Source organism: Alexandromys fortis, unplaced genomic scaffold (assembly GCF_014885135.2).
Source record: "Alexandromys fortis isolate MF-2015 unplaced genomic scaffold, M_Fortis_MF-2015_v1.1 scaffold_97, whole genome shotgun sequence".
Lineage (NCBI taxonomy): Eukaryota > Metazoa > Chordata > Mammalia > Rodentia > Cricetidae > Alexandromys > Alexandromys fortis.
Genome location: NW_026067981.1, coordinates 4,347,437 through 4,359,828, shown reverse-complemented (window position 1 = coordinate 4,359,828; position 12,392 = coordinate 4,347,437). Strand labels below are relative to the sequence as shown.

At 42.9% G+C, this 12,392-nt stretch overlaps 1 protein-coding gene across 6 annotated transcripts in view; it reads left to right on the top strand.

Annotated features, from left to right (window-relative positions):
• The first annotated feature begins 3,023 nt into the window (after window positions 1-3,023).
• Pou2f1 (POU class 2 homeobox 1) overlaps window positions 3,024-12,392 on the top strand; it is a 138,622-nt gene continuing 129,253 nt past the window's right edge. For 2 of the 6 annotated variants that reach the window (XR_007594639.1, XM_050158337.1), the window contains exon 1: window positions 3,629-3,703. Coding sequence is in view for 1 of the 6 variants with exons in the window: in XM_050158337.1 (XP_050014294.1) it covers window positions 3,643-3,703 (61 nt within the window). In the remaining 5 variants the exon portion in view is untranslated. Of the gene's footprint in view, window positions 3,252-3,628; window positions 3,704-12,392 lie in introns of those variants that run through there. The other 4 variants (XM_050158342.1, XM_050158340.1, XM_050158339.1 and 1 more) reach the window with 4 other exon arrangements.

Below are 12,392 nucleotides of genomic sequence, written 5' to 3'. Positions count from 1 at the left end.
TGAAATAGCAAATGGATTTCATGTTGCATGCCAATGCTGATGAGATGCCAATGGCTGCCTGAAGCACTAGTCAGAAAGAATTGTGTTTGAGCAAGAGTCTAAACTCAGTTTAAGAAAAGGGTTATGGATTAAAGTTGGCCAGCGGCTTGGAAAAGAGAGTAGCAAGAGCAGTATTGTATATTTGCTGACCCTGAACTACAGGGGAAAATAGCTCTGTATATCAGACAGCTCTCCATAAATGTTATTGAGCTTTTTGATGAGTATTGAATTGTAAAGACCTCAGTGTACATTCTTTGAGAAGTAGAAATAGTCTACATTGCACATTAAGGGTAGAGCATAAATTCTAGCAGGCAGCTACAGGCAGTCGGCTTGCCATACGTTTATGAATGTTAAGACATGTGATCAAGATATAGTCATTGACTTAATAGAAGGCCTCTTGATGGCTGAATGAGGAGATTCACTGAAATGTTTGAAATGTTCAAGGATGGATCAGGGTCTTTCTTGGAATATCTTCTGGATACCCTGTAAACAGTGGAAAAGGGGAGATGAAGATCCCAATGCTTCATAGGTAATGCTTTTGATCATTTTATCTTGAAACTTCCTTAGCATCTGCATTTTCAAGAATGTAACAGCCTGGCGGAGTCTTCCAAGGTAGTAAATCCAAGGTATGTATATATATATATATATATACATACATATATATTAGTATTATCATATTCGCAGATAAAATTTCATTTGTGCTCCAATATAGGTAAAGCAGAGCCATTCTGGTAATGGGGTCTTGTTTCTGTTTTTTAAAAATCTGACTTTAACCCTGAAGGTGTCACAGAACAGTTTGCAAACTCTTCCATAGTTACCAAATATACTCAGATTGCTTTGCTCTACTAGAACGTTAATCTTTATGAGCAGACAAAATGTTTATAAATATGATTATTTTAACCTATTTTGAAAAGGTCTCTCCCAGTCTCCATCCCTCAGTCCTTTTCAAGTACATGTGGCAGCGTGGAGAGTTAAGGTCAATTTAAGGAAGGCAGTGCCACACTCTTGTCTCAAGAGTCTTTCTCCGGTAGAGACAGAACCAACCCGCTTACTCCTGACAGCGCATTGTATCATGAGAACACTGGCACTTCATACACCAAGGAAGCTGAAGGAATTTTGATCCCGATACATGTATTTTAGGAAGCAGAATATATTTGCTTTATTTAAGAAAGGTCACAAAATCCCACTCAATAATTTCTTATAAGTCAATACATGAAAGTTAGTTACAGGACCACACCTATTCACAAATCAGAACATTACTTGTTAATGTATTTTCTCCTTCACTCTGAAACATAGAGACCTTGAAGACATGGCCTGACCCACAGCAGATGGCATGGGAGAATGGGTAACACGGTTCCTTGCCTATGCTTGGCTCTCAGTTGCATCACTTTAGAGTGGTGTGACACTAGACAATCTTTGTGTGTCAATTCCTCTAGCTTGAAAAATTGAGATAATAGGGTTCACACCTTCCGAGGGCCACAGAGATTGAGAAAGAAAAGTTAACTGTAAGTTTGCTGAACTTAGAATACTGTCTTAGATATTGTCTTATACTTAGTAACTAGTAAAGAAAATTGTAGAATGTAGGTATTAATACATTTGTAAATGACTTCATCAGTTTTAAAAAACTCACACAATTTTATTTGCTTTTTAAAAATTCAATAAACATTTATGAGCATCTACTAAGCCCAAGAGTTGTGGTAGGCACTGGGGATCCAGATGCAAACATAAATACTACCATTATGGAAAACACTGGAACAGACTACTTAAAACCTTTCTTCCTCTCAGACATTATTCTTCTGTAATTCTCTCCACAAAACGTCCTTTTATGTAACTTGAAACCGTGCAGAATAAATAGCGCGCACACTAGCTCCAATGACTTGATGAAGGTCATATGCATTTACTTTTTGAACCAAAGAACTAAGACTAAATAGGTAGAAAATAGGTTAGTGATAATGACTTCAAGTTTGTGCCCGCCAGAAGCAGTGCTATTTACTTCACTTTAAATTATATTCCGAGACTTAGTAAGAGGGGTGAATATAATTCGTGCCGTATTTCCAAAGATTAATTGTAACATGGTTAAAATTTGCATTTACTTCACTGTGTTGGTTTGAGTATTTTGAAATAATTACGGAGTGGTCCAATTATTTGGCTTAAGCAGTCATGTGCACACCCTAAGCCTTAATTACCACGAATAAATCAAACTGACCCCAAATCACTGGCTTGTAACTGACAATAGCTTTAGGTGTACCTGTACAGTGTAAGAAATTCAACAAGTAAGCTCAGACTCATAGTGAAAAGTTTAGCCGTTAAAATAATTGCTTTCAGGCAGTGATCTGTTTTTTTTTTTTCTGTTTGTTTTGGGGAGAAACTGCAATTTTAGCCAGTCGAAACTTGGATAGTCTCTCTCTTAAGGGCAGTCTATGACTAATTTATTTGATTTTACTTCGCTTACCACGAACTACTTTTGTTTTTAACCTGGGAAAAAAAAAATTAGGAAAATCTTAAGACTTGTTAAGCATTAGTAAAATAGATTTGGTTCTTCGTCCAGGAAACTCTTTAGCAGCAAAGAGAAATCTCGGCCATATGTTGGCTAAGTCCCGGCGCAGATGGAGTCTGTTTGTTTCGCCCGGGTGGGTGCGCCAAGGGCGACCGGGCCGAAAGGAAGGGAAGGGAAGGGAAGCGGATGAGCGGCCGGGCGAGCCTCTCCGGGATGCTTCGCCCCGCGTTCGCGACAAGTGGAGCAGAAGCTGCCCCGGCTAATTAGCGCCGCCAGGACACGCCCCGCGCGCCGGCCGGGGTCGAATCTGCGGCACGGGCAGAGTCGCGGGGCGGGGATTAGTGCGGATTCAAATTTAAAGCGGGCCGTCCGCGCGTGGCCCAGCAGGTGCCTCGTGCCCGCTGCCCGCCGAGGGCGTTTCCGCCCTCACCTGCCCGCAGGGCCGGAAATTACCTCGGAGGGGGAGCGGCCCCTCCATTGTCCCAAGCCAACTGCGAGGGAAGCCTTAAGAAAGTGCCGAGCGGCCGTGGCGGGCGAGTGTGCGGACGCGGAGCGCTCCCCGGTCCTCCGTCCTGGCTCTTAGCCGCCGCGCACGCGGCCCTTTGCCAACAACACCCGCCATGGACATCCCGAACTAATCCGGGCGGGGAGCAGCGCGGAAGATGGGAGGACGATCGGAAGACACACACAAGCACTTGACACCCCACACTCTGAGGTGAAGTTACAATGGGGGGGGGGGGGAGAAAAGCGCATGCGCCTTCCTCCTCGCCAGCGCGTGGGGAGAGCTGCGCACGCGTACGGCCGTCGCGAGGGGCGGGGAGTCCTGAAGGGAAAGGCTTGACTGGCAGGTTCGGGGCACTGGAGCGGCCGAAGGGGGCCTGGCAGCCGGGGCGCGCGTGCGCAGAGTGCGCGCGGGAGGTGGAGCTCTTCCGAGGGGGCCGGCGGAGAGCAGCGCCGGCCTCGTGCGCCCCCTGGCGCGCGCCTAGGGAGAGGAAGGAACGGGAGGGCGCAAGGAGGGAGGGAGGAGGCGGTCAGGGCGGGAGGGGGAGGGGAGCCGGAGCGAGGGAGGGTTTATCGACCGGGCGATTTTGGTTAAAATATTCAAAATGGCGGACGGAGGAGCAGCGAGTCAAGATGAGAGTTCAGCCGCGGCGGCAGCAGCAGCAGGTAATCATTACAGCATTTTACATATTCATATTCATACTCAAGCCCGGCTCCCGCTGGCCCCCCCCGCGACTTAGCATAATTTATTAGTACTCAGGATTATTATAATTAACGGCGAGGAGATGGGGGGCCGGGGAACACAGCCCCCTCCGGGTGCCGAGCGAAGGGGGAAAAGGAGCTCGGAGCGGCCGGGCGGAGGGGGAAGAAGACCCTGGGCAAAGGGGGCTGGAAGCCACCGCGCTCCTCCTGCCCCCGGCCCACCCCGCCGCCGCGCCGGCCCGCCCGCTCGCCCGCCGGCACCGGCCCTCCTCCTCCTCCTCCACCGGCCGCCGCCGCCGCCTCCTCGCACGGTACCCGAATCCGAGCGGGTCCGCGGCGGGCGACGGGGCTGGGACACCGGGAGAGGACAATAAAGACATTTTACATATTCATAGCTGCTGGGCTGGCGGGGCGCGGCGGGGCGCGGGCGGGAGACCTGGACGGGCGGGCGGGGGGGGGCGTGGAGGGGCCAGAGGTGGCGGCGAGCACAATGCCGGTGGGTGGCGAGGCCGGAGCGGACCCCAGTGCCCGGACACCCGCGCGGTGCCCCCAGGATTCGGAGCCGGAGTCGGCTCGGGCTGGGGGACGCTGCTCGCCACGGAGAGCGCCCGGGGGTGGCGTCCTGCCCGCGACCGCGCGGGGGTCCGCGTGGGGCCGAGCCCGGGGGTCATGGCCCCGACCCCCCGGCCGCGCCCTGCTCGTGCCCCGGGCGGCGGCCTGACCCCAGCAGGTCCGCGTCTGTGGTTAGGGGCTGCGTGGCATGGGCCCGGCGAGGTGGCCTTCGGGTTCTGAGCCCGCTCTGGGGTCCTCCTGTTTCTTTGGAGGCAGAACTGGGTGGGAGGAGCCCTCGGGGAAGTTCCCCTGCGTGGAAATGGCTCGGTCGTCCGTGTTGTCCCGGGCCCGCAGCCAGACGTCCCCGCGAGTCTGGAGAACCCTCGCTGCCGTGGGGTCGCGGGACAGTTTGGATTGGAGGTGCTGGCAGGATTTGGTCGCTCTTCCGTACACGCCCCCACCCCCACGCCCTGGGGGCCCTCTCGCTCCGAGGCCCGGGAGCTCCCGGAGACCACCCGAGAACTCGACCGTAAAGGAGTGCCCTCCTGCCCTCCGAGGGCTGGCCTGACAAGTTGATCATATTCTAGATTTCCCCTGTCCTGTGGGGAGCAGGGTTGGTGGCTAGACACGGAGATCCCCCTCCCTCCTGTATGTGGTGGTGCTTTCTCGCTGCGTGCTGGGTCCTCTACTTGCTTCTCATTTGAATAATGTCTAATTCAGGGAGGTTCATATTCTTGAAATGGCCGCCCGACTTTCCCCGCCTCTCATGTTTAGTAATTCAGACCTTTAATAACAGCCACTCACAGCCCAACGCCGTGTTTATATTTTACATTCGCCCCATGTGCTTTTGTGGTTCGATATGATTTTTTTTTTTTTTCTTCTCCTCCTCCTTGGCAATCCGCAAAGCTCTGAGATCAAACCCAGTCTGTGCTAGGAAGAAAAGGAGAGAACTAGGCCTGGACTGCCCTGGTAGTTGCCTAGGCCTTGTTCTCTGCTGCTTGATTTATTTACTAATAACCAAAATGACTCCCTTACCAACTGCCACTTGAGTCCCCTCCTCCGCGGGCAGAACACATCCTCTTGGGGCCTTCCAGCATAAAAACAGCTCGAGCTGAGCATCAGCTCCGTGGTGGCTTGTTTTCTCCTAAAGGGGTTTCTCTTAACAGTTTGCAGAAACATGGACCTTATTCCCATTTGCAGAGGCTTTTGAGAGCTACTGGGTTCGTACAAACGGAGGACTGCCTTGTGGGCATAGTCTCCCTCTCCCCAAAGTTAAACACAGTCAGGCTTTGTAAAGAGTTGTATTTGTAAAACCGGTTGTTTTTTTTTTTTTTTCCTTCTAGGACCTGGGGAGTAACTAGGTAGTTTAGAAAGTCCAGTTGACTACACTTGGGTTGTTTCTCAGCAGTGCAGCTTTTCCAGTGTCTGCACTGACTCGAAGTGAGATGGACCTGCTGATTTTAATTGTAGCAGCACCGAAAACAGAAATGGGACTATGTTTTCTTTGAGTGTTGGTGTCATGGTTAAATGAGTGAAAAGAAGAGAAACACAGGCATTGTGTCTGCCCTGATCTTGGAACTTACTCAGCCTGCCCACCCCTTGCTTTAAGGCGTCAGGATTGATTTTGTTTTATCTAGAATTAGGACAATCGGCTTGTGAAAACCAATTAACTTTTACTGTTCAGAGAAAGCAATCATTTTGATTTCTGGTCTATCCTGTAAGAGTTTTGTTTTTAAAAGGTATTGCTTTCTAGGGCAAGTGTATGAGGAGTCAAGTTGAATGTGTTAAATCACTGTGGTGAATATATGGAGTTATATTAGACTTTAATTAAAATTTCAGATTTAGGGGGACTCAGTACAGACTAAAATAACGAGGTCTCACCACTTTCCCCTCTTTTCTACCCAGTAGGTAGGCTCTGAATGAAGTAAAGGGTAAAAAGCTTTCAAGAGGATGCTCAGGTGAATAACCACTTCAGAGAGCTGGTGGGTGAGGTTGGATGGACAAAAAACAGTAAAATGATTTCATGCCTTAAGTAGCATATGTTTTTGCACCCAGTTCCCAAGATGTGGTCAGACTGATGATGTCACTGGACAGAGGACAAGGTGCAGTTAATGTGATTTATTGTCCTGAGGTGAAGTATAGCAATGGAGCCTTCTCATAGGGAAACCATTTGTCTCTGGACAATTTCCTTTATAGCTGCAGTTTAACCACTGCTGAGACTGTAGGTATTTTATTCAAAATGATAAAATACACATTACATTTTACAAACAAAGCTCACTGTTACATTTTTTGTCATACAGAAAACGGTGAGTTTTGTGAACTGGCATTTTATTTCAGTTGGCTGTCCTTGGTATAGTAAAAAATTTATTTCCTCATAGTTTCAGATGGAGACTATAGACTTAAAGTAAGGATACTTGTAGAAGTGATACATATACCTGCTTATTTTATGTTTTTGTTTTTTGTTTGTTTAGTTGCTCTTTGTAATCTTTATTTTATAAGAAACCACTTTTAATCACAGTATGGCTCAGGCCTGTGGAATTTGCTTTGGAGCCTATTTTAATGGCTAAAATTGAGTTGACGATAATGAGGCCACTATATTCTTTTTGTTAAAATTATGGTATTTAAAATAATGTAAAACGCTTAAGGGAAGGCTTGTGCTTTGGAGTAGCTTTGGAAAGAATCTAGAATTATTTTTGAATTTGTCTGCATGTTTGTAAATTTTATTTTGAATGATATTTTAAAGTCCTATTTCAAAGTAGTGATTTCTGTGTGTAGCTTTTGACATATTACTTGATTTTTGTAGCATTTTTTTATGTTATCTTATGGAGATGGTACAGTTCTGGGGATGTGGTTAGAAAGGCTATTTTACTCTCGACACTGATTGTAAGGTAGGCTTAGTACAGTATTTAGGTTACTTTGGGAACTTGCCTGTCTCCTTTGTGTCCCATACAAGTTTCTAGAAAATCTGTTGCCACTTTCTTAACTTGCCCCCACCTTTTAATTATAGTGAAACTTTTTGAATTAAAGTCTCTGACATTCATGACAGCTGATGAAATGTTTTTCATTTCTAAAGGACTATGCTTCCAAGTCTTTACTGTAAAAGTAACTTTTAACCTTTTCTCTTCCAATTCACTTTTGATTTCTTTTCATTTGGCATTGTCAAAAAAATGCCATTAGTTTAGGCAAACACAAACAGTGGAAATGATTCAGTTGTAATGGTACAATGTTTTGTCATATTTTAACTCTGTTCTTTTCTACATCAGTAGTTATGTTTCATTGCTGCCCTAGTTTGAACTATTAGTAATTACATCATTCACCAAATTAGATTTTGGAATAAGTTTAGGGCTCAGAATGTCAAACTGCCTTTACCAGGTTACCAAAAATATGTATAAAAAAAACCCTAAATATCACAGGCAAGTGCTCTAAAATGACAGAACTGGGAATACTTTTATAAATGAAATATTTGAATTGTTTCTTGAATCTGTATTGCTTGATCTTGATGGGTATAAATGTGTGGGCTTAAATTGAGACTGTTTCCTTTGTATTGAGAAGACTAGCATTATGTAGTGGCAATTGCCTTGTTTTTTTTTTAAATGTTGAAAATCATAGCTTAATCTTTTTATTTTAGTTTTATTTTCAGTGCTACTAAAAATAATGATGCAGGCTGCCATCTCTTTGCTTTTTCACATCAGTATTGATTCATTAGCACAGTTTTGGTGAATGGTAATTATGTATGTTTCCTAATGGAAGTGATTTCATTTGGAACCATTCAAGAAATTTTTGTTTAGAAACTTACAAGTCGCAGATAAAACATCCGATTTTGGTCTCCTGTGCTCTCCTAAGTGCTAACTGTCTGGGTGACATTTATTTTGTCGTAGAAATTCAACATTAGGCATTAGAGTGAATGTTTTGATTTGGCTCAGTATCCTATCAATTTCTATAATCTTTCTGAATTAATCTCTTATGTTTTTGAGACTGGGATTTGTTAATGTACTCCATGCTGGCCTTAAACTCTCAGCCTCCTGTGAGGTTACTTCACTTCCATTTTGTAAGAAAACTCTTTGGGCCAGTGTTTTAAATTATTTTTTCCATCATACCATCTAAATGGGTTTTTTTGAGTGGTTAAAAAGAGGTAAAAATTACGGTTCATAGGGAATAGCAGTTTCTACATGCATGTTATAAAGCATATTAGTGACATCTTTGTTTTGTGAATGAGAACAGTTGAGGTGATTTTAAAATGTGGTTTTATTTTATACTCAACATATTTCTGTACTAAACTGCCTGTGAGCTCTTGATATAAATTCTTGCAGTAGTGATAGCAGTGACAATGAGAGCAGCACAGCTGAGCTCTTGCCTGACTTACTTACTGATCCGTTTACAGTGTAGTTAGAATTTAAAGTATGAGAATTGTTTTGAGCTTCAGAACCTTTGACTTGAAGAAACTTGTTGCATGCCTTGCATGATATTTACAGAGCTTCATGTGTCTTTACTATTCATCGTTAACTCACTGAGCATTGATGGGATGTCTTTATATACTCAGTGACTAATACAACTTATTTAACTTATTTCTTTTTCTAAAATGTCACTCTTCTGAAGTGTTCGTTGTTGAGTAGATTTTATGAAACTAGTAATTGAACTAAGATTTATAAGATTCTCCTTGGAAATGCTGTCTAGAAAACTGGATATTTACTTAGAGAGGATACATTATATTAATTTTTAAAAATAAGTTAAAAAGCACAAAACTAAACTCTGTGAGTGCTTGTAGTAGTTTTCCTTAGGTGATAATATTGAAAAAACATTACAATAAGTGTAGTTTAATTTGCCACATGATTTATTTAATAATTTTTTTGTAACTTTATTGGTTTTTTATGTTAGAATCAGAAATAATTGATGAAATTAAATCAGTATAGTGATAAATATTAGATTCTTTTTCTTCTTGTGAGCTTTCTGTTTGTATTAGAAAGTGTTAACAAATGGCTAGAAAATAAACATTTTGTGCATGTTATAATACTTGTGTTTTAATATGTCACCTTAAGCAGTTTACTTAATGGTAGATTTAAGGGAATATGCTTTTAAGGAGACTAATCTAGGTGTTTCCTTGGTTTTGTACATTTTAATGGTTTGGTAATGAAAAAATGCTTTTTTGCCGATCTATATTACAGCAAGATATTATAATGAATCTTTAAACATAATTAACATTTCTTAGCTTATAAAAAATATATCCACTGTGTATCTTATCTTTTTCCATTCTTCCTGTGGACAGCAAGGAAGTGTAAGAATGTTATAATAGGGTTGGTATGCTTACTTAAGCAGGGAAAATTTAAAACAATGTATATAATTACATATTAAAATATGCAACATGATGAAGATCAGGAAAGAAATCAGGGTGTGTTCAAGTTTGAATTAATCAAAACATTCTAGAATGTTATAGCCAGAAGGTAATTTAGATATAATCTGTGCCAAAACGTTTGCTTCCCTGTGAGAAAATATTCCTCAGTTTTTAGTGTTGTGCTTACCAGCCACTCAACTGTTGAATAGCAGGGGTTGGGGAGATGACTCAACTAGTAAGGTGTTTGATCCCTAATTCCAACCTTGGGTGGGTTTGGAGTAGAGGTAGGGGATTCCTGAAACCTGTTATTCAGTAAATGGGTGAACTCCAGTACAATGAGAGACCTTGTTTAAAAAAAAGAGCCACTTCCAAAGACAGGTCATGTTGATATCTGTCCTTCACATACACATATGCACATGTAACACCACATACATGAATATGTGGGTGTGTGAGTGAACATATAAAAACATAGATTTCTGATTTTCTTTTGGTGCAGGAGATATGAGCAGGGCCCTCTGCATGGTAACTGTTTTACAGCTGAGCTGGTAGGTGATGTGTCCTCCTACCCTTGACTTTGATAATTATAATCCCCCCCTCCTCATCCTTCCCGCCCCCCCCCCCCAACTCTTTGCTGTCAGCCAAGACAAACCAAAGTCTCAATTTGTACGTTAGACTGGCTGGGACTCCCAGTGTTGCCCAGGCTGGTCTTGGGGTCTTTGTGGATCCTCCTGCCTCATTTTTCTGACTGCTGTCAGTATGAAATCTGTGAAAGAATTTAGAGGGATGGGAAGGGAGGGAGGGAGGGAAGGAGGGAAGGAAGAGAAAGAAGGATAAGAAGGAAAGGAGGCCATTGCAGAGGAGCTGGTATTGGGTGTTCTGCTGATTTAGGTGAGGAACCAAGAGTCGTTTGTCCCCTGCTAGGAAGTTGTTAGAGGGTTGACTAAGGACTGGCTGTGAGTAACACAGTGGTGCACAGGGTAGTTTGAAACGGGGAGATTGGATTCATAGAAACAAGTCTACAGAAATTGAGGTGTTCGGTTTAATGCTGTAAGTACAATCAAGATGCCCTTCCCCTCTGAGCATTTCAGTCTAGTACAGTGCTACTAGACTAGGGGTCGCGACCCCTTTGGGTTGAACTACCCTTTCACAGGGTTCGCATACCATACCCTGCACCTCAGATACTAACATTACAATTTGTAACAGTAGAAAAATTGCAGTATAAAGTAATGACAAAATAATTTTATGGTTGAGGGTCACCACAAGACAATGAACTACATTAAAGGGTCACACAGCATTAGGAAGATTGAGAACCACTAGTGTAATAGCATAGGTTAGACATGGTGTTAAGTCCAGTTTTATGACAGAAACTAGTCCTTTAGAAAAGATTCTGGCCTGTCTTTAAGAGGAACTTTTACTTTTGATCAGCGAGTTCACTTTTAGTCTTGTGGACATAGATCTGTCTGATTGGCTTAGCTTTCTTTCTAAATCAAAGAATGTTCATGCCAAATTAGTGGCCTGAAGGGAAGCAAGCGCATAGTCAGTTGTGGTGTACATTTTTCATTTTACGTCCTTGTATTTGTTTTGTGTTTCTTTTATTCTATCCTTAAAGTTTTGTTCTTCTGTGTTTTATGTGGACTACTTCCTCTTAAGGGCAGGCATAAATAAAATTACCATAATCATGACATAATGATAATGTCTGTATTTTTATAGTACCTTAATTTTTATAGCAGCACTCTTATTTTCATAACCTCAGTTAGCCTTACTGGCAAGTATTATTATACCCATTTTATAGTTGAGTAAAATAAAGACAGATTAAGTGACTTTCCCAAGGTCTGTGTGCTTTAATAAGCACTGTTTTGGAGAACAGGGTTGGAGCTTTATCGATAGGAGCTTTGAGTTCATGTGAATACTTTGCTTTTGTCCAAGAGTTTGAATTTATTTTGTTTGTTAGGCAGCAAGGAGTCAGTTTTTAGTTGTTTTGGACAGTACCCTTAATTTAAAATGTTTAGCAGTTAGAGAAGGGTGAAATATCAAGAATTTGAACATGGCTTCTTTGTATGGAAGATTTGTATCATGAACAGATAGAGGTAAGGAAGTTGGGAGAGGGAGTTGTTTGGAAAATAAGAAGAATTCAGTTTAACAAAATTCTATGTGTGTTTGCCTGCATTAGTATATGTGTACCACATGTGGTGATCAGCCCACCAGAGGCAGACAAGAGTGTCACACATGCATCCCCTGCAATTGGAGTTAGAGGCATTTGTTAGCTGTCACGTGGATTGCAGGGAAGAGAACCTGGGTCCCTCTGCAAGAGCAGTAAGTGCTCTTAAACTGTAGAGTCATTTAAGAATGAACATTTCAAACATACTTGACACATTTCGGGCATATCTTATTTACATTCCTTTTGAAAATTGAAAAATAATTTTAGTCAGTTAAATGGATGATAAACATCATGTAAAGTGTAATGTCCATACATACTGATGTGTATATGGATTGAGCATTGATATCTCATTTTGACTTTGCCACTGTCATCTGTGGCTGTTTCTCAACAATAGATGGTGATAATGACAGTGTTAGAGGTATTCTGTGGGGAGGAACAAATTGATAGCAGAGGCATCTTTAAATTAAAGTACTATAATAGTTTTTCTTAGAGGAGCACCAGAGTAAAATCTGTAGTTTTATTACTTGTGCTGTGGGAGAAAAGGAGCAGTGTTAGTGGCTTATGGATTCTGTGGGGTCCCTTTGAAGGCTGTACATTTCTGCTTGTAGCCACCG